Raw genomic sequence first — 22216 nt, 5'->3', positions numbered from 1 at the left:
CACTACACATGGATGGGAGCAGCAGTTTTGCAGGACTCAGTCTGACAACCAGGCAACAAGTCTGAGAAATAAAGTAAATGGGAGAGAAGAAGCTGGCAAATCTAAAGAAAAGGCAGGGGAATAGTTGGAGAATCACAGAACCAAGAAAATATTCTGGTCAGTAAAAGCCACAGAATTTAGCCTAAGTCAAGGTAAGGAAGGCCATATGACACTGCTGATTTAATCAAGAAAGTTCTCACTGAGTCCAGCAGGAACAGGATCATCACTTTTACAAGGTTTACCACTCTGGAGGTTTGTGCCCCAAAGTCAGAAAGCTTTGTTCTTAGCTGATTTGGTAGATATTCCCAAAATCTGGGAGCTGTGTTAATCAGGTAAAAATAATTTCTTTGTGAACAGATGGACTAATCTCTTAGTCTCTACACTTCTCTGTGTGCCTGAAGAATGGTAGGTGAGAAAACAAACTTATGACAGGATGTGAAAAAATGAAGAGAAAGGTAATGGGGAGAATTTGCTTTAATAAATGAGACCTTTAAATGCTTAATACCATTTTTCAAAGTGTAGCATAATCTGGTTCAGATCTTTAGAGAAAGATTTTCAAAGACATATCAGGATACAATTTTCAAAATCTCCAAATGGAAAAGCTTTCATAACAGAAATCCAACTCTTATTTTCATAACTTGCATAAGTGCATTTAAAAATTGCATCCTTAAATAGTGCAGTTAAAATTTTACTGATGTTCAGAATTCTGACTCTATATCTTAAGCACAGATTTTAGAAACCTTTGTTTTTCTCTACTGCAATCAATTTAGCAGAAAAACCAATAATTGCACATAATACCATACCTGAAATCTTCCCCCGTCTCACTGTCAGAAGTGCAGCTGCATCAAAAATAAAAAGCAAAGACTGTTTACTTAAGTGAGCACATGCAATCTGCCCTAGAAAGAAAAACTACTAAATTCCACTTAGTGCACAGGCTGTAAACATTACTTATCACAGGGCTGCAGTGCAGCATCTGTTCCTTCTACACAAACTGACTTGATTTCATCAGGCAAAAAGATTTGGTGACCCTTTTTTACCTTATAAACATTAATTTGACTCAACTAAATTCACCTCCACCCTGTCCTGGAGGTGCTAGCAGAACTGAGAAGTGCTGCTGTGACAAGAATGCAGTTCCATTATAAAAAGTTCATTTTCTGGGAAAACAAAATGATAATTTGTGATAATTTTCCATGGCAGTAAGTGCATCTTTATAGCATATAATGGGTTACTGTAAACCCCAAATCCCACCTTCAGTTGCCACATGCTGTGTCCTGTGTCAGCCCTATCCTTGGGTTGATGTGCTTTTGTAAATGTAGACAGGTTTTGGTTTTGCTATTTTTGAACGTGCACAAAGATGTTCAGAGTTGTTTTGACAGGATGACTGGGCATACATATTACTGATGCTAAATTCCGTTCCATTCAAAAGAATGAAAAATCTGTGTGTCAAATGATATAAACAAAATCAAGGAGGAATAAAGTCTGTGATGCTTTAAAGAGGCAGTCTCATTAAGTTTGTGCCAACACAATTTGCTTATAAATATCCAGGAGAGATAACTATACCTGCAGATTAAAAAGTTGATTTGAGACACTTTCATAAAATTTATGCATAATAAGCAATGGCCATATTTAAATAATATTACTGTACAATTTGAGAGCACCAGCCAGCCACCAGTACCTTTACACCAAAGGTCTGTGTACTGAACAGAGCTTTTCCACAGTAAACTCACACTTCCACTGGTCTTTAGTGACCATGTGAACTCAGTGGTCCAGTCTCCAAAAACCCATGAGCCTGTTACATATCGTTAACTAGAAACACATTCTTTACAGGAACTAGTGATAGGCTGAAATAGAAAATACCTTTTCCAGCCCTTCCCTGCACAACACAAAGACCCTGAACCAATTGCATATCAATTCCCTGATCTTTGTTTCTGCTCTGTAGCAGGAAAACAATGATTCTCCATTTGGAGTTTTAGCTCAAATTTTTCAACCAACTTTCCCACACTTGTCCTATCCCTTCTTTCCCCCTTTTCCTGCATTCTCTTGGCAATTAAGGATGCCTTGATCTCCTACCAGGGCTGAAATGCCAAAGTAACATATGTTTGATAATGAGGTCTACATCTAATTTGTCAAGGTATTTGAGATGTGTAACGATGCAAAGATGAGCCTACTGAGATTTTCAAGCCTTCAGATTTTGATTTCTCACTTAAATAAAATTAAATACTTGGGTGTTTCTGAAAACTCCAGTAAACACATATTTAAAAAATTACTTTCTAGGCATAAAAACAACTTTAATTTTTTTAAATTTAATTTTTAAAATTTTTTTAAAAATTTTAATTAGTCAACTCCACACTAAGATAAAAACCTACTGTTAACAACCCTAAATCCCTATTTTCCTTCACATTATAAGGACTCAAGATTCACATGCAAAACTGTATGTCCTGTTTAAAACAAATGACATAATTATGTTTGAGCAACACATTTGTTTGAGCAACATTAGGTCAGTTTTCTGGTATTATTTACTCCAACTAGACTTGAATTGGGACTATTAAAAGTGAGATACTGCCCAGAAGAAATTAGCATGGCATATACTATAATTATTTACTCAATAACAGGTCAAATCATTACCATTTACCACCTGCACAGAACATAAATAATGATTTCTCTATTTTAGTTAAATCCCTAGCCATATTATAAAATAGTTATACTGAGATGCTCTCAAGCTGCTTTGAACAAGAGGAATTAATTTGAGCTGAATCTTCTGGACACAAACTGCAAAACAACAAAAATATCACAAATGAGCCATGGTTCACTTCTGATTATCTCCCTCTTAGCCCAGGAATAAACTACATTACTTATAAGGGGTTTGAAAGAATTTTTGTAAGAAACAAACAAAAATGACACAGAGTTAATCCTGTTTTATCCATAAAGCATGGAGGCAAAGAGTAGGGAAATAACTTGCTATCCACTAGACCAAGGGAAGGGCCAGGAATAGCATCCAGATTTCCTGAGCACTGAGTGACATGTCAGCAGGATACATCCTTCATCTTCATAGCTATGACCTTGGAGGAAGGGAAGGGGAAGGAAATTTGGATGAACTAATTCAGGTCTATTCTGCAACATGAATGACTAAAACCAAGCATTCCCAAAGAAAGGGCTGTAACAAGGAACTTAAGTGATTCTGGTGACACTTTTCATTGCCTGAGCTGAGGCTATGAGCCCTGGTGATTACTTGTTAAGATTACTCTCCTTGAACCTGGGATAAGGTTGCATGTTCCTGGTCAGGCATTAGTATTTTCTTATCAAATTAAGGGAGCTTTCATCTGACAGCTTTACAACACAGGTGTGCAGCCCACACTGGCTGCATCCATCACTCTGAATAGACCAGTGCACATGGCAGCAGCCCTGAAAGATGAGACAACACCTAATCTGTCCCAGTGCAGCCAGCACTTACAGTGCTCAGATTGTTTCAGCCACAAGTCCCTTTCTACATATCTAACAGATAGCACAGCAAATGTGATAACAACTGAATTGCACCTTGTGATACTTTGGCACATATAGAAGACATGAAAACCATCCTGACCTTTCCACTGTTGTGAAGAACATACTTTAAACAAGTGCTATTTAAAAACACAGCACAGTTTCTGATCAGAAACATCATGTCATTTGCTTTAGTTTAGCATCAGACATTCAAATTATACTTCTTAATCATGTTATGTCATCTGTAAAAAATTACAGCCTTGCTGAAATGGAATTGGTTCACCTAATAAGGCTATAGGGATTCTGTATGGTTCTTCACCACAGTCTGATTTTCTGCTTATGGAAGTATATTCTCATGGACAGATCACCACATTCTGGAACTTTGGCTTGTATTCATTATTTGTGTTCACTAGCTGAAACAGTCATCTTTTTATATTTCATTTCCCCCACCTATAGACAACCTTCCTTCCTTGTACAATAGCTATAAAAGCACGTGCAATTCTGAGTAGTAGTGTGACTGGCTTACACATGAAGGCTGGATATAAATCATATCTCCTGACAAACACTCAAGGAATTCAGAGAACTCTTCCACAAAATCGCTGCAGAATCCATTGCATAACAATGACCCTCTGTCCATCAGAGTGTGTAGATTGTGTAGATTTGATTTATAGGTAGCCTGTTTTTTCTTCATTCCCAACCAATTGGAAATAAAATTAATTGTTTCTCTAGGTACTTCTGCAATTCGTTGAGCTTTACCTACAAATAATCATAGCACAAAGGGCAAAGTGCAGACTGTATAGGTAGGAAGTCAGGCCAAAAATGTTCACATACATTGATCAAACTGTGTATTAGAGATGGCAGGAATTTGCTGCAAACCATAAACAGGAGCTGCAATATATTTTACCAGCTGTCACCTTGCCTGAGGATCAAGAGAACAAACCCCAAAAGAAGCTGCTGGAGTTCAGAACAATTTTTTCCCTCCTTTCAAGGCCAATACCAAAGTCAGGCATGAGTGGAATCTCTAAGTGGCTATCAGAGTCCAGGTGCTGTGTCCCCTTGGGAAAGGAGGGAAGGACAGGGCTGACTCACTCCTGTCAGATCAGGCAGGATGCACTGGGGACAACACTGAGGTCACTGCCACTTGAAAGACAAGCTTCAAATTCTCAGGCATTAGCCTGGTGCTGGGATGGAGCACACATCTGAGCCAGGCACTGCTCCTAGTGAGCCAGTACCTCTTTAGAGGTCCATACAAAGACACCAGCTCAGACCTGAAAGTGAAATACCATTCTGTAGCTGCACAACACCTCAAGCTCATTAATTCTAATTCCAAATTAGTTACAGTTTCACTCATGTTATGCTGCTGGAGTGCAGAATGCCCAAGAGTGGTTGTCCATTCCTATGAATGGAATAAGCAGCTTGTTTGACCCTAGCTGGGGATTCTTTCTGATCTTAGGGCAAGGTTTGTATCTTGACTGTGTATCTAGAAAATCTTTGACTCCACAAGATCCCAAGAGAGATTTTGGGCTTTTTCTGCATTACCACTCTAGTCAAGTGGAATTTTTAAATTAAATTAGAATTTTAAATTAAATGCCCCTACCTGGTCCAGGATATGTTCCCAGAGATCTTCTGCATCTCACCAAGTATGGCCAGCAAGAGAGATGACTTACCACAGCCCACCTGTCCTACAATCATTGTTAGCTGGCCTGTGAGGGTGGAATGTATACATAAGATTAGGATTTACCAACTAAGGTTAGAAAAATATCTTATTCTGCGTATCTGATGTAATTTTGTACCTTGAGGGATTCGGATATCAATATTAGATAATGCTGGAGGACCTTCAGGTGTCCAAGTAAAAAATCCATTTGTGATCTAAAACAATATGGAGAGAAACAGAAACCCGGATTTAGAGGTCACCTTTTCCCCCCAACATCAGAGGCACTTTTTCATTACACTGAGCACAGGAACAGAGTTACCCTTTTCCCAATGCAGGAAACAGATCTTCAACTGACTGACTTTGTAAAGGACAGTACTTTGATGGGCAGAAACCTCTGAACTCAAACAAGCACTATTAGACTATTAGAAAATTATTGAGAATTCATGAGGGAAAAAAACTTGCCATTTGGAGTGTCTCTTGTTCTGTTGTCTGTAAGGTGGGTACATGTAATACGTGAAATGATTATAACACAATTAGAGTCATGCCCAATTTTCTCTCTGCAGAGCCCTTAATGTCACTTGAGACACAGTGCAGCTTATACAGCAATTACACCACCCAAATTCCAAGCAGACCTGCAGAACCTTCCATGAAACTGGATGTTGCTGCCCATTACAGAATTTTCCTTTGTATTTCTGACATGTTTCTCAGATAATCTAGGTTTTGCTAGATACAGAAATACTTTCATTGAAAAAGACTAAAACCAGGAAACAAAGCCTGTTCAGACATTAAATGGAGATTTCCATGGATACTATGAGAAACAAGGAATGGAAGAAAATTTTAAGAGGCTACATTTATAGAGGACCCTCTTCTCTCACTTTTTCAGAGCCACTAAAGCCTTCAAAACCTTTCAGTTATGCAAGGTACAACAATTTTTCATCTAAGAAGAGTGGAAGGGGACACTTTTATCACATCCTTGAGAAAAGTTGATACTCCCATCTTGAGTAAAAGCAAGCATGGTGTTCCTCCTCCAGATTACTAAAGGCAGCCAGAGGAACCTCTCTCAACTAATGTCCCTTCCTGGGCAATGAGGTGCAGACAGACAGTGCCTGCACAAATTCCCTGACCCAGGTAACAGTGGTATCAGCAGATGGAGCCAAAAATTATCCCTGGGCCTGGATTTCCATTCAAGCCTTACAGATGTTACTGCACTGGCCTCCTCTTTGTGACACTATTGTCACTCTAGGCAGTCTTTTGACCCAACATTGCCCCCAAAACCCTCTTTCAAATATTCCTCTTATTTTCCTGGAAGTTTGTTCAAGAAGGATCCTGAATCAATTCAGCATGTATAAAAAGAACCCTGAAAGCATTACCAGTTGTCCTACTTAGTCCCATGAAACTGAATTATTCATCCTCTTTTGCTGGAAAGGCAAATGTATTAGCAGGCTCCCTAAATAAACAGCTTCATCACTATAACAACCACCAGAATTTTTATTACTTCTGGCCATTTCCACAACAAATCAAGAGCATCAGTCTTCAAAGTGGCATGGGCAATTGTAATTTTTTTTCTTTAGACAAGTTTGGTTTTTGGGAGTTAGTTTTTAATTTCATCTGGGGAAAGGCTACTAGGAATTCCAAAATAGGAAGGCAATATCCACGATGACATTATTTTGGGAATGTCTAGAACAAATTATTTTCGCTTTTCTCCATCCTATTATTCTATACAGACTCTGGAACTGGAAGAAAGAGTCTGTCATATATAAAAGGTTGGGTCAGATGATCTTTTGAGGTTCCTTTCAACTTTGGCTGTTCTGAGTTAAAAATTTGAGACCTGAGAACAGGGCTAATGACTTAAACATTTGAAATAGCAAATGGCTGGGTGAAATCTAGAGGAATAACTGCAATTAATTACAACCTAGAGATTAGTAGTTAATTCTTAAAAAGGAAGACAGGTACAAGAAAGGTGGAGGTTAATCTCTGACAAATGCACAAGTGTCTGACAGTTCACACCACATGCTGGGTCTTGAACTTGAAACTCATCAGAGTACAAAAGTGACTATTAGTGAGCTAATATAAGTGTTATTAGAGTGACCTTCTTATCACCTTTACACAAAAATCATCTGCTTCTGTGATGTTAATGGGTCTTCTCATGTGAGAGCTGTAATTGTTCCAGTCCTCCCTGGCAGGCCTCTTGCGGTTCACAACCTTGAGTGGCTGTGCAAAATCAGAGAGACAGAAATAAGCACTAATTGTGGCAGCATCAGTAAAATGCCCCAAACCCTAACAACCATAGTGTGAACGATACAGTTCAGAATATTAAAAGAGAGGTTTTGCAATCGCAGGAAATAATCAGTAGGAAATGGAGAAGTGAAAAATTTATTCTGGGTACAAACGACTGCAGCCACTTCACCGGCAATGAGACAGCTTTACTCACTACTGCTTGGTACTTGCTGTGATTATCTGCACTTCTTAGCTCTGAAGATTTATCATGCTCTTCTCCAATTTCTTCACTTGACAGGAATTCACTCAATTTCTGCACACTGAAAGGGAAAAAACCCCACAATGACACCTCAACCTTGGAAGCAAAACTTTTTTCACTGCAATGTTTACTACAGGGTATCCCTTCTTGCACTTCAGGTGCTGCCTGCTGCACAGTTTGTTTATTCTTGTTTTGTTACAGGTGTATGAAAACATGTAATGGGAAGTTACCCAAGGAAGCTTTCAAAGCTTGTCCTGTTGCCTATTAACAGTGATATTTTAACAGTTTGTGCAGATGTTCCTCATGTTGTGCTCTCTTCCGACACCACCAGAGAGATCTCACACAAAGGGTTTTTCAGGCATTTGTGGGACACAGAAGGGCTACAACTTCTGTGTCTTGTTTTGAAGCTACTCAGCCAAGTAGAATTATTGTCAATTATGCTGATCGAGTTTGGCCCAGTCAGTCCTATTGAACAGTTTTATAGAAGCTGTATACCATGAGCTGGAGAAATATGATGTGCATATGGTAACTAGATAAAGGAATATACATTAACAGAATAGTATTCAACAGATGAGATATAAAAGGAATCCTGACAACCAGCAACAAAGAAGAAAGCATAGAATTTTCACTAGCTGCTTTAAGATTGAATTAGCTGAGAGATAATGTGGCTTTATTAAGACATTTAACAGGTCAGGGCATCAATTTTATCTCTGTACCTGACTTTATAAAATGTATGTCTAATCTACTCACAGGAACAGCAAATGAAATTTGTGAAAGAATTGAATTGAATAATGAACTCAACATCAAAGAAGCTCAATGAACTGGAAAGAAGTCTTCAAAATAAAGTGCCAGAAGGCCTAAAAATAAATTTATGGACAAGAGCTGAAAAAATTGATTTCAATGTTTAGCCCTAGGCTAACTGGGGAGAAAGAGGAAAAACTGAAGCATTGTGAAATGTGGTGATCTGTTACAATGCCAGTCTTATAAAATAAGAATTCACCTGCCACGATTTATTTTGCATTTCACTACCAGGGATTTCTTCTTTAGAAGGAGACTTAGTTTCTTCTAAGAACCTTGTGAGATGCCCCACTGGTACCAAAACATTGGATCCAGGAATTACAGCACTGCCTGAAGCAGACTCCCTGCACAGCTAAAACTTGTCCTCCAAGCAGAGATCAAAGTCACCCTGGGGCTCCCTAGGAGAGGAATGGTTCTAGAGGTTTTCTGTCAACCTGCCTGATTGCTAATGGCAGCTGGGGACTCAGATCAGTGAATCTCTTAGTGGATTCAGTGGAGGGAATTTAGCTAGAGCAGGTACTACAATCTAAACAACAAAAAGGGGGAAAATAACTGCTTAGGATGCAATAAGAGGAATAATAACAATTTTCATCTTTTAATGGGAAGATCTTATATCTCAAAGGAAGTGTTTAGAAGCTCCATTGCTAGAGATATTAATATTTATTTGCACAAAGCTCTGGAAAACAGGGCAACCTTTTTGTTCAGTGAACCAAACATTTAAAATAAAATTTCAAATGTCTTTAAATGGATCAAATGATGGTTTAGATGCTGCCTATATGGATTTAATATGCAGCTGCATCTATATTCTCTGCATGAAAATTACACTGATATTTGAGAAATTGCTGTGAAGAAGGAACAGACAGAGAAGTCCCCCATGTATCTGCTCCAGGGTCTAAAGGGGTAGGAAAAGAAGACAGCAAACATTCTCAGACCATGCATATCCAAACAAGAGTGTCTCTATTAAGCCACCCAACAATTTGACTTTATTTCCTAGTTGTGTATCCAGGTGTCTGTACTCACTGCAAACCTTTTACCAATTCCCTGCAATTCTGGAATTATTGCTCCTGAGACAATTACTGAAGAAACACAATAGAACTGTGGGAAAATCTTGTGTTAGCAGCAACAGCTCTTACTTTAGGATGCCAGACTGTTCTAAACTCTTAAAGAATAGAAAAAGGACGTTCTCTGCAGAGCTCTTGCTGACAGCACAATTTGAGTATTCCAGTATCTCCAGAGGGGAACTTATTTTTAAGCTACAGAAAGGACATATTGATTAAAACACAGTTATTTGCACAGCTCACTGGAAAGATGGTTTGATATTAAACCCCATAAGATACATAATACCACTCTTGCTGCTTAACCTTTGCCAACTGAAAATGGTACACTGCACCCTTTGTCCGCGAAGACTCACATTGAAGAAATGCATCCATTGACTCTTCAGTTTTAATTTTCAGTGGCAGAAACACTCCACATATTAAAAAAATCTCCAAAGCACCACTGTACAAAGAAGTATCAGATTTGTCGCCTTCCTAAAGACTTTTAACAGTTGCTGCTCTCAGAAGCAGACACCCAAGCCCATAACTTGGAATATTTTCAGGGGTCCTACATGGAACAGAAGCTTTGAATCTGTCAGTCACACAGTGGTTCTGAGTGTGTCAATGGCCATCCATGGGGATGCTTTGCAATTGGGCAGTGTGCAACAATTAAAGATATTGACAAAGTTATTGATCAATATTGTCCTTGATAGCATCGAGCATCAAAGACTGTAGCCAATACTAACAGAGCAGGGTTTGTGGAGTGCCTGGGAAGCAAAGCCAATAACATTCTCTTACTAGCCTTTACATGCTGGTTTCACTGCTGGATCATCTTCTGCACCCTTTCTGTCACTCCAGGAGAAGCTGCCTTTGCACACATGCTAAAATCAGTCAGACTATCTCAGCCTAAAAAAGCTGAAATACAAATCTGCCAAGTTTTGCCTGACCAGCTACTTATAAGCAGGAAGGTCTAACAGTAGGACACAGTTGCAGCAAGCAAACAATAGCTGTGATCAATTGGTGCAAACTTGACTGTCTGCTTTTCAACATTTACTCGACTATTTCAGCAAGCACATCTTTGTGTGGCTTGAAAATATCTGGCACATGGTTCCAAAGTATTCTTCTGAAGGATGAATAGAGAGAGCAGCACCAGCAGCACTATGGAGCAATGCACTCTGGAACACTACCTGGGTGATACAGCCAGCCAGGAAGGCAAGGATGATGTCAGCTTTGTTTCAGAGTTTGATTCTTGTCTGCACCACAAATGGCAGGGCAACAGCCTGCCAACAAAAAGGTATCTCCAGAATAACCCATGAAGAACTCCCAGCTAGCAATAATTAATACTTGGCTGATACTAATCGCTCTCAAATTGTTCCTGTGGCATTAACAGGCACAATTCATTTGCAAAGAAATCCTTAGACAAGCTAAAATAAATGCCTGTGGGTAATAGGCAGTGTCAATGTGGGCTCCCAGGCACTCTGCTGGCTGTAATCTTTGCATGACAATTTGCCATGGCTCTAGGGACTACCACAGTGGCTGCAAAACATTTCCTGCCAGCTGCTGATGCTCTCAGATTTCACACTCCTTAGGAGAGAGGACACAGCTGTGACTTTGCACTGTCAGGGAATTTTCAAACACTGAAGGCAATCTCAGCCTTGTGCTGCAGTCTCCCTTCCATCTCCAAAGCAACACAAAGGCAATTAAGCAAGGGCTGGTGGCCAGTATCCATCCCATAGTTTAAACAAACTTGGCAGACAGCTCCATTGGAGGCCAAAATTGTCCTAATAAAGAAGGAAACCCAAGCTCTGCTTCCCCTATCAGTTAGGTAGAGTTACACTGCATAAGAAAAAGCATTAGAAGGTTTTTACACTTAATCTGTTGATACTAAAATCCCCAGTGAAACAGCAATTCTACTGGTTGTTACTTGGTTAGCTTTTGAACACCCAAACTAACATGCTCAACAGAAACTAAAAATTCATCAAGGCTGGATAAAACACTTGGTCATTAACTTACTGTGACTCTTAGAAGTGATTTTTAAGGTTTTTTGTTGGCTTGTTCCAGTCTAACTCTGCCCCAACAGACAAAAACAGGAGATAAATGCTGAAACCTATGTCCTGCTGTGATTACCTTTCACCCTTCTACATGCTTGATGGAGGGGAAAAAAAGTTGGGAAGCAGTTTACAAGAACAGATAAATAATCACCATGGTATTCCTAAACCTGAAGTTGTAAAATGAGCAATGGACACATTCTCTGAAATTGGGTAGGTGGTAGATATAAATTTTACAGTTCTCACCTTACTAATGCTTTGACAGTGGATCTAACCACACTTGAGAGCAGGAACAACGGAGACACAAGGATATGAAACAGGGAGAGGGAGGCAAATGCCACTGATGGGGAGAAGTCAGCCTTTCTTGTCAGATGAGCATGGACAACAAATGTCTACAAAGAGACAAACATCACCATCAGTGCATTGCCATAAAGAAGGAAAAGACTTCATATTTCACAAGCATTTCATTCACAGAATCTGAATTCATACTCCCTTAACAGTTTGGGGCAGTGCTGCATGCTCTGGGCTGCTTCTAGTTTCAGAAGCCAAGTGGGCATTTTCCATTCTCTACCAGAGGAACTGTAAATGTGCAGCAGGTTTGCATCCTGTTCTTCCCCTTCCCCAATTCGACATCACTTATACTTGAAAATGCACTCATAATTAACACTATTTAAAAAGTCCATACTTACTATAAGCACAGCTGCAATTGGTATTGCTGCATTCATAAAGACTGTGAAGGAAAACACACAGGAACATTTAGAAACAATTTTTATTCAGACATGCTAAATGCTAAAATACTACTAGCACTGCTTTATAATGGTGTTTTCTATGCTCTTACCTTGCATGTCTGTCCCCTCTGTCACAACCTGAAGATATTATTTAATCATCACCTTTTCATTTTGGCCTTCACTCAACTTTATTTCATGTAAGTAAACTACACAGAGGAAGAATATAGACTCTAGAGCTAAAATAGAACTCAGGCATCAGTACAGGTGTAACAGAAAAAGGCTAGACACTTTGGTGTTTCAAATGTGCCTGTCCTTTTCTTCTCTCAGATATAGCCATGTTGAAACAGGAAAAGCTCTCCCCAGTTACTTAATCTGAATTGAAGTCTCATTGACTCCTCTGGTTGACTGTTTGGTCACCCTTTTCTCGGCATAAACCCCTGAAGGACTCTATATAGTGTCAGATATTTCTCCTACTTATGTTTAGATGAGCTTTAATGAATCCTCTAACATATTCCTAAATTCTGTACTCATGCTTATATAAAATAGCTGAGTTATTGCACATAGCTCTGATTCCTTGTCAGAGAATTTAAAAGTATAAGTATGTTAAAGTGTATAATTACAAAATAAAAGCTTCAGCTTTGAAAGACTAACATTTATTAAAGTCTAGAAATGCATAGTTTACACCTCACCCCTGGAAAAAAAAACAACAAAAACGTATTTTTCTGAGAAAAATATTCTTTCTGTGATGGAACACAAAGCAGCTTCTCGTGTCTTTTTAATGGTTCTACTTCCTGACCAGTTCTCACACTTTTTATCAACCCAGGTGTGAGTTCGTGGGCACCAAGTCGGGCAACTCCCTGGGGGCTCCCCTGGCAGGGGAGACCCTCCTGGAGCAGTTCTGTGTCAGGAACGAGAGACTCATTGGACTTTTTTGGTCTTCAGCTTCTGTTTATTGTTATCTTATCAAAACTTCAGCACACTGTCTGCTCCCAGACCTTGCATGCACGAAAACAGCACAAAAATGGCCAACAACCTCATGCTGCAAAGTCTTTTTTAAGTCTAATCAAAAACTAAGCTACCCAATTAAGAAGTGACACCTAAATTATTTTCCTTTCTAACCTAATAACTGACCCCTAAAGACCCACAATGCAGATTTTTCTACCCAATTACAAGATACCACCCAAACCCAAGAAGAAAGAAACTCAAGACAACACCCTATATCCTCTATCTTGAACCCATCTATAACATACTAAAAAACCTAAAACCTAAATTTCTCGCCCATGTGACATACTACACTAGTATCTACTATCTCTACAATCTATTTCACACTTTCATGGTTTGTAGTTTACTTTGAGGCTTAGGAGGCCTTCTCCAGGAATGAGGGTCAAAGTCAGTGTTTTCCTGGGAGTCAGAGCACCCCAGGGCAGACAGGGGGATATTCCCCTTGCCCTGGGTTCCCACACCCAAGGTAGTTACAAGCACAGAAATTGTAAAGAAGGGAAGCTTGCTGCCTGCAGTTCTGTCCTTCTGAATGCCATTTAATCCTTGCCTTTGCAATGAGCCTTTGAGACTGCTGCAGTACACGGGTTTGCTTTTAGGGACGAATCTGGTGGGAGAATCTAGCAAAGCTGATCAGCTTCTCAGAGATGGATCCTGCTTTGTTCCTGTCCACAGCACAAAATCATACCTGTCAAATAGGAAGCTGGATGGAATAAATATCCTGTAGGGCTGGCAAAGCTTGCTGTAGTTAAGACATCTAAACTATTGGTGGCTCCCAAGAAGCTGAGCTGAATTTTGGACATACAAGGACTTCAAACTTCTGTCAACCAAACAAACACGAGCCATTGGAATTTGGGGGTTGCTTTCCCTTATTTTTAATATTTTTTTCCAACTATGAGAGAGTCCAGAATAATCAAATGTTTCCTAAAATAACTCTTTTGCAGCTAAGACATTACATTTAATTAGTTTTAGTCAAAAGGACTTTGTTATTGGAAAAAGGTAGACTAAGAACTGAGAAAAATTTTCAGATGGTCTGGATATTTTAGTAACAGTAACCACTGTTCTTTTCCTGTGAGAAAGCCTGGAGTTATTTTGCTTCTGACAGATTAGGCAAAAAAGCCATAGAAGTAGGAAACCACTCCTTTCTTTGTCTTTCCTGAATTTTAATGTACATTAAATCCTGTAAAGATGTCACCCAACTTTGAGTCTGGTGGAGGCCTTTCATTAAAGTACAGGAAGAGGTAATTTCTACAGTAGCTCTTTTAGTACACATGAACAATTCCATATCCATATAGCCAGGATCCTGGCACAGGGATGAGGCACACCAGATCCAATTTCCATGTGGTCTTGAAATGGAATTTTCTTGTAGTCTAGCCAACACTGCCCTGGAACTTGTAGGTATATTTTCTGTAATCCAATGCAAATCTATTCCTTATGAATAAAATAGCTCCAACCATATTCTTTATTTCTGTTAATAGCTATGTGTACTTAGAAAAGAATTCCAGAGTCTATTCAACACTCTGTTAAAATAATTATATATAAAAATCTCTTTTCTGCTTTCTTAGTTCTGGCATCTGTCTGCCTTCCTCTAGATCACAAATATAAAAAATTATGGTCCTCTAATGTCTTTTCATTTTTTTTTTCCCTAAAGAAATTAAATCATCTTTTTACTACAACATTAGCCAATGTGTTTGGGGCTGATTATGCTTCTCATTCTAATTATACTTAAGTTAAAAGAGCACATTCTTTTTTAGTCTTTAAAAGTGCGAATTTGCAAAGACAAGTGTAATTTCTACTAAATTTCTACTAAAGCCTGAAGGTATAAAGAACTCCTAGGCTGAAACAATAAGAACCTTTATAAGCCAAAATTATAAGCGCCATCAACATAAAGCTACACTGCTTTACCCCATGCTGAGAAGTTATCTCCTGTGTCTTCCACATTCCTAAATATCACACATAACACAAAATAAGAATGCAACTGCAGACTTGGAATATTTCAAGAAGCATCAGTAAATAAAAAGGTTTTCTAATAATACAGATTCTTATGTTATTGCTTCACAGAACAATCAGTACCCCTGGGATGAATACACCTTTTCCTAGCTGTTGCAAATGACTCTGTGAGGATTTAAAATTCAGTAAGCCTTCTCAGCTCTACAGCTGAACCCTTGGCCCTGACTATAAATAGATTTTAATGCCACATGAAGCACTGCAGACAAAGGGAACCCATTTATGTTGATCTGGGAGTAAGACAGAGTTTCTGCTCTCACAGCCTGCAGCTAAATTCTGTTTTATGTCAAAGCAGAAACTCTTCTCCAAGCCCACAGTGCTTAGGATCGCCAGAGAGAAATTCTGGTCTCAGAAGACAAGGAATACCTCAATTTAATGTCTGTTAAATTCTGTAGGATCATGATCTTTCTCTTAGAGTACATTTCTTAAGTGATCACAAGAACTAGGCTTCCTTATTATCCCAGGAGGTATTTGTACAGGTACCAAGTAGTGCTCAAAAATTTCTTGCTAAAATTTTCAATTTCATTAATATCTCACAGATTATATATTCTTCGGTGTGACTTTGCTAATTATTTCTAAAATATGACCATAGCAGTTATATAGGTACTGCATATAATCTTCTCAAATAGAGAGTTCAATTTGCTCTAGGTCTTTTTAAACACACAATAAAGTCTTAAAGCAGCTTGAAAAATAACAGGAGAGGAAAGAATCTGGATACAGAATGAAAAAATTGCCAGAATACTCATGCTTTTCTTTCCAGGATATAGAAATGGTTTTAAGAATCACTTATTTTAACAAGAAATCCAAGTTTTGGGTAAGAACATGTAAATATTATGTGTTGGAGCTTCAGTGCAAAGACAATGCCTGTCACACATTATTAATATGCTCTGAATTGTACAAAATGCAGGAAAAAAAACCTCAACAAATAAATTTCAACATCAGCTTCCTCTTGAATGCTGTGTTCTAGAAGAGAATATTGCTGGCTAGATATAGCCTGTGAAACATTTGTCCCTTGAAAGCTTTTGTCCAGAAAAAGTAAATTCTTTGAAGCACTCATTTTTCTTTTAGGCATATTTCCCATACAAGCAAAGTTCTACTGAATTAAATGCAGGGTCTGACTAGATGGAAAGTGAGAAGTACAGATCAGAGCCCAAAGCAACTGAAATAATCTCAACAGAGAAATGGTAAACTCATTAGTAGCTAATAATTCAGTAGCACTTAGCTGAGCAGTGGATTAAGGTGAAGGAACAGACTTACTGGATATGGAGGTGTAAAGGGCAAAAGACTTGAGGCTAGTCATTTCTTTCTGTCTGGTTTCCTCCACGCTGCTGTGAAATATGTGCTCCCAAGCATAGAGTTTCAGGAGCTTAATGCCCCGCAGCATCTCATTTGTCTTCTTCAGTCTCTCGTTGGAGTACTCCTGCAACATTTACACACACATTTACCTGAGGAGTACAATAAAAACACGGCTTCCCTAAGCATAAGGATGACACAAAAATGATAAGCAGCCCCCTTGCACAGTGCAGACATTTCCATCACAAACAGCATTGCTCCCATCTGCAGGAATTTCTAGGTGATGCTGACTGTATGATTGGATGCTGCAAGAATGAATGCTGTCCACATTTCTGGAAGGGTGCATGCTGTTGATAGAAAGGAATTCCTCTACACACAGGAAGATGCACAAATAACTCTCCTCACTACCCATGATCTGTGGTGGAAGAGATTTCAGCTAGCTCTGGCTCCATGACAAGTTCCTGTGGCTTCCTTGGCAGTGCCACAGTTGCTGAAAGGGGGAATAAGGTTCAGAGCAGCTGGGCATGGGAATGCCAATGAGGCAAGGTAACACTGTCAGCAGTGATGCAGGTGATTCAAATTATACACAAGCCAAAAGAGGGATCAAGGAACAGCTTGTGACTTAGCAGACATCTAAGCTCCCCAGTTGAGGCACACACCATGGGAGTTACAACTGCATGGAGTTTGTTTAAATAAATCTGTTTGATAGATTTTCACATCTGGGGTCCAAGTTTGAATTCCTACTTCCTTTCCCTTTGGATAGCTTGCCCTGCACAACTCACAGCTCTGTGCACTGCCCAGAGCTACTTCAGTCAATGGCTATTGATCATCTGTATTTGTAAGTTAGAAGGTTTTAAATTTTTTTTTGCTCCTAGGGAACCGTACGTGCTGAAAAATATAAACCCCCAAAAATATGTATTTATTGCTTACACTTACAAGAATCTCGCATTCTTGAACACTATGAAACATTTGACAAGCAATTCTGGGTCAGCATCCATGCTTAGGTTTGTAATTCCAAGCACAGACCAATGCACAATTACCAGAAATTATATTTAGATCACAAATTAGTTTGAAGACACTCACCAATGTGCTTCGCTGGGCCTGTGAGAGTTTTGTGGCTACAAAGTACTGAACAGGTGCAAGGACTATGATTACTGCTGCTCCAATTAAGGCACTGATTCCAAGAAGGTAGTAGAGCAGAAGAACTCCTACAATTATCTGTTGGGATAAAAGAAGGTGAGGGAAAGATCTTGGCTTGACTAGGAGCATGCAACACAAAGACCAATTTCAGGGTAAGGGACGATGTTCAACCAAGAGCAGCTGCAGTCAGAGCCACCCCAAATGTCACAAGTTCAGCACAAATATCACAGCCAATGTGATCAGTCAGGGCTTCTCTCAGGGACCCGGACACCCAACTGGTGCTCCTTTCCCCAGCCTGGGCATTCTCTATTTCTGTTTCTGTATTTCTGTTTCTGTATTTCTCCCCATTATGCACAGTAAAAGAAAGTTTTACAGGTTTGTGTGTCTTCTGTAATTTATCTTATGTAATTTAACTCAAAACTATTTAAAATAAATTTATTTAAAAGTAAATACATTTTGGAAAATCACCTTTAAATAAAATTTAATTTAAACATACTTTCAAATAACACAGTATACCACTGAGAATAATCACCTCAGATAATCTCTGACATAAACTGGCGAGGCCCTGTTTTAAGGATCTACAGCACCAGACAGAAAATTACTTTTGAAAAAGGTTAGAGAAACAGTGTTAAAAAAAAAGCTTTGTCTTTGGATAAGTAAGAATTTAGAAGAAAGCCACAGTCTGGATGGAGAGGGTTTACTGTAAGCAGCTCAATAAACACAAGCAATATATACAAGCTACCAAAGTTAATTATCACTATTGTAATGAAGTCCAGAACAATCTGCAACATTGACAATCTAAGTATTTAAAAGGGTAAGCTGATAAATCAATCAGAAGACACAGGGATAGAAAGTTAACTTCATACATCATTTCCATTAATTAAAAAAACCCAGTAATTGGAAATTTCCTTAGTGTGTTATCTACTATTTGTGATATGTTTGCACACTCTCATAACCTTCACAGAAACAGTCTTCCATAATTTCAAAGCTCAATGGTCATATGCCCATTTCCACACATGTATAGGAATAAGGTGTTTACATGAAAAAAAGGAGTTTCCAGAGAGGAAAAAATACTTTTCTTCTTCTTAGGAACCCTCTGATGCCTCTCGACATCTGAACTAAACTAAAACATGACTCTCAAAATGAGCCACAGTATTGACTAAGAAAATATGCACTGACATGAAAGTAAAGCCCCATTGTATATGCACCACAAATCTAAGTAAAAGGCAAGGTTAAATTGCAAATTTAAAAAAAAAGTCTTTCAGTGATGAGTAAATGAACAATCTGTTTCCATGTGAAGTCAGGAAATTAATGAGTGTTTGAAGCCAAACAAAACACACAAAGCCTCTGCCAGATACCCTTGTCAGAGCTCTCCTCCATCACACAAAATGGTCTTGGTCTTTACAGATCAAGATTTTCACTCCCAGCTGCTTCATCATGGGCAGATGCTGCAGGCACTCAAAATCCAGGAAAGCACTGACCAGTGAGAAGCCACTGCAGAACACTGACTCCCCGTTTTCCTGCTTTCCCAACCTACTGGTTGATTATCAAGGACATTATGGGACCACCTGGCTCTAAAAAGAGAACATCAGCTTCTCTCACAGACAAGGATAAAGCTATCCCAGCTGGATCCTGAGAGTTACGAGTTCACAGCTGCTTTTCCAACCCTCATCCAAGCTATTGAGAGGGTCAGTCTTTGCAATAAAAATCCCATGTCTCCAATAGGTTAAAAATGATCCCACTTTAATCTTCTTTATAACATGATAATACAGACAAACTTTTGAAATACCTACGTGTATGGAAAAAAAAAATGAAGAATTGTATCTGAAAATCTTATTGAACATAATTCTATATCACATCACAAAGTGCAGAGTCAAGAATAAAGAGTACACACATAATATCTGAGCTTTGGGGTACAGTATCTGGCAGATGGGAGGGCTCTCACCAGTATTCCTAAGGCAAAAATAATATTAAAAAAAAAAAAAGTCTGTGTAATGAAGCACTGCTTCTCTTTCATCAAAATCCCAAAGCTCTTCTCTGCCAGAGATAAATATCAGGAGTGAAAAGCTCAGCAATAGCTTTGGTTATTTTGTCTTGATTATTTATTGAGGATGGCAAATACTTTCAGCCAGAAACTGCTTTGTGGGTAGTTTTGAAAGAAACAAATGTCCTTTCATTACAAGTGTAAGCAGTCCCTACCAAGGAGCCAGAGATATGAGAATACAGGATTTTTTAATAACCACAATGAAATCAAACAAGGGTGTTTATCAAATGGAGGCATGGGGAGAAGGCCTTTATAAGACCTCATTTTGCTCCCAGGGTTTGAGCCAAACCTACTGAGGGCATCTTTCAACTGGCTGGCATCCCTGGGCCTCTTCTCATGGATTTCAATAACATTCAAACACTAACTTAAGGCAATGATAAAGCACCCATTGACTCCAGTCAGAGCAAAGATGGGGCTCAAATTTTCTGGACTGTATAGAAAACCTAACTTGTCATGAATGGCTATTATAAAATCTACAGCAGATGCTGAAATGGTGATTACTAGACTAAGAGCTACAAAACAATTAAAAACCTGTATTAAATAATAATGGAGTTTGTGCAATGCAGTCTTAGCCATCTTTCAAGCAGCCAGTAATTGTTTTCACTGCCTCATAAAACAAGGTACTGAATGAAAGCTATGGAAAAACCTTCTGAAGAAGCCTTTGTGGCCAACGTGACTCACTGATTTTGGCAAAGAGTGCACCACCCACAAAACAGGAGCACGCTCCAGCACTGATTGTCCTCATCTGCTAAGGAGCATCACAGTGGGAACTCTAATGCAAATATAATTTTATTTTCTGCAGACTGTCAGAAAGTCTTTATGAGTCTGTGACTTCTGGCCCAATAGAGCGAAATGTTGTTACAGAATATGCAATGGATTTGGATTAATTCTCAGTTGCAATAAAGCACTCTCTACACTGCGCTGCCAGAGGTCTTAGAAAATAAGTGTACATGAAATTGATAGCTTGTATATCGTTGGTTTATAATAATTGATACTCTAGACATTATTATTAAGGGGGTGGACTCTTCTTGACTCTCCATAGCTTTTCAGCAATATCATTTTAGCACTTTACAACCACTGACTTCTTACTGTGTTTCCCATAAAAGGGATGAAAATACTCTGACATCTAAATTATTACAAACAAACTGCCAATATGTAACCATATCTAATATGATATTTCCTCTCAATTAATTTTCATTATAATTATCATCTCTTTTGCAATTTAGACATCAATATTAGGACATATTCCTTGATAATTTTTTTCCTCCCCACTTTAAAATAATGTGGTTCCCATTTTTCCTCCCCCACCCATAATTTCAGGGAAACCATGCCATAAAATAAGTTAAGTTGCTTTCTGAAAAATTCCAGATGATAACTGCTATATGCACGTTATATAATAGCTTAATTCTAGAAAATTAATTAATAATAGCTTAATTAGTTATAATAGCTTAATTCCAGAAAATTAATTATCCCTTAATTCTAGAAAGCAGAATGTTTTAAACTGACATATAAGTTAATCCAGAGTAGATCAGGAAAACTAGTCCATACGTCTTGGGCAGGAGTAACTGCACTGGAAGAGAAAAATGCATTTATACTGCATGAATGCAAACACACTGACCTAAACATGGCCACAATCGCCTTAAATCTCAGTATTTTAATAGGCATGTTTTCTACATCTCACATGTGTAGAAAGCACAGTTAAAAGAAGCCACAGTTAGTAAACTGCTGACTATTTACACCTTAATAAACTCAGTATCTTGATTTGAGGCTTTGCACAAGTCTCATGGAGCTAGCAAGTTTTATCAGAGATTCAGACAATTTATTTCTTCCTCCACATCCTACTGCAGTCTCAGAAGCAATCTACCCCCACTAACAGAGATACTATCTGTGGTAACACAGCAGGTTTCAAACATGTGGCCAGAGTGTGAAGATTCAGAGTATTTCAGGAGGACAATGACTGCTTTTTCAGAGAATAAATACTCCAAGACTGAGGCTACACAAGAGGGTACAAGATGAATTCAAAGACTTACTATAACTGACAATGAAAAACTACCTACATTGCCCCCTCCCCAAGTATCTTCCTCAGTGAGGAGAAAAAAATTCAGGGCAAATAGATAAATCAGGCATTTCCTCCCCACCCCCAGGTTAGGAAGTTAATCAGGTTTATCACATGATCAGATGATTTGAAGACCTGATTTTAAGGGGAGCTGCTCATCTGTAGCAGCTTGACAAAAACCTCTTGTATTCAACAGGAACAATTATAAAATCCACTCAATTTTAGTAAATATTTTTATTGTCAGAAAAAGTCCTGATGCTCAGCAGTCTAACATCTCACTCCTTGAAAGACATTCATACAGTTTAATTGTCTGAATGGCTGGCTTTTCTTCCCATTCCCAGCTTTTCAATGTCATTTTCTTATATGCTTACCATCTTACAGAAGAAAACCACTAGTATAAGATGCTGATGGACACAAACTCCT

General features: G+C 38.6%; 1 protein-coding gene across 3 annotated transcripts in view; it reads right to left on the bottom strand.

Moving 5' to 3' along the window:
- ABCC8 (ATP binding cassette subfamily C member 8) overlaps positions 1 to 22216 on the bottom strand; it is a 74052-nt gene that overhangs the window by 30976 nt on the left and 20860 nt on the right. For all 3 annotated transcript variants that reach the window (XM_021525620.2, XM_021525621.2, XM_077784273.1), the window contains exons 9-17: positions 17637 to 17771; positions 16518 to 16680; positions 12216 to 12256; positions 11773 to 11918; positions 7602 to 7707; positions 7271 to 7381; positions 5310 to 5385; positions 5114 to 5219; positions 843 to 878 (exon numbers count right to left, since the gene is read on the bottom strand). In XM_021525620.2, coding sequence (XP_021381295.1) covers positions 843 to 878; positions 5114 to 5219; positions 5310 to 5385; positions 7271 to 7381; positions 7602 to 7707; positions 11773 to 11918; positions 12216 to 12256; positions 16518 to 16680; positions 17637 to 17771 — 920 coding nt within the window. The remainder of the gene's footprint in view (positions 1 to 842; positions 879 to 5113; positions 5220 to 5309; positions 5386 to 7270; positions 7382 to 7601; positions 7708 to 11772; positions 11919 to 12215; positions 12257 to 16517; positions 16681 to 17636; positions 17772 to 22216) is intronic.

The sequence above is a fragment of the Lonchura striata genome, chromosome 6 (assembly GCF_046129695.1).
Source record: "Lonchura striata isolate bLonStr1 chromosome 6, bLonStr1.mat, whole genome shotgun sequence".
Classification (NCBI taxonomy): Eukaryota; Metazoa; Chordata; class Aves; order Passeriformes; family Estrildidae; genus Lonchura; species Lonchura striata.
The sequence above is the reverse complement of the archived record's forward strand: the minus strand, read 5'-3'. Positions and strand labels throughout refer to the sequence as shown.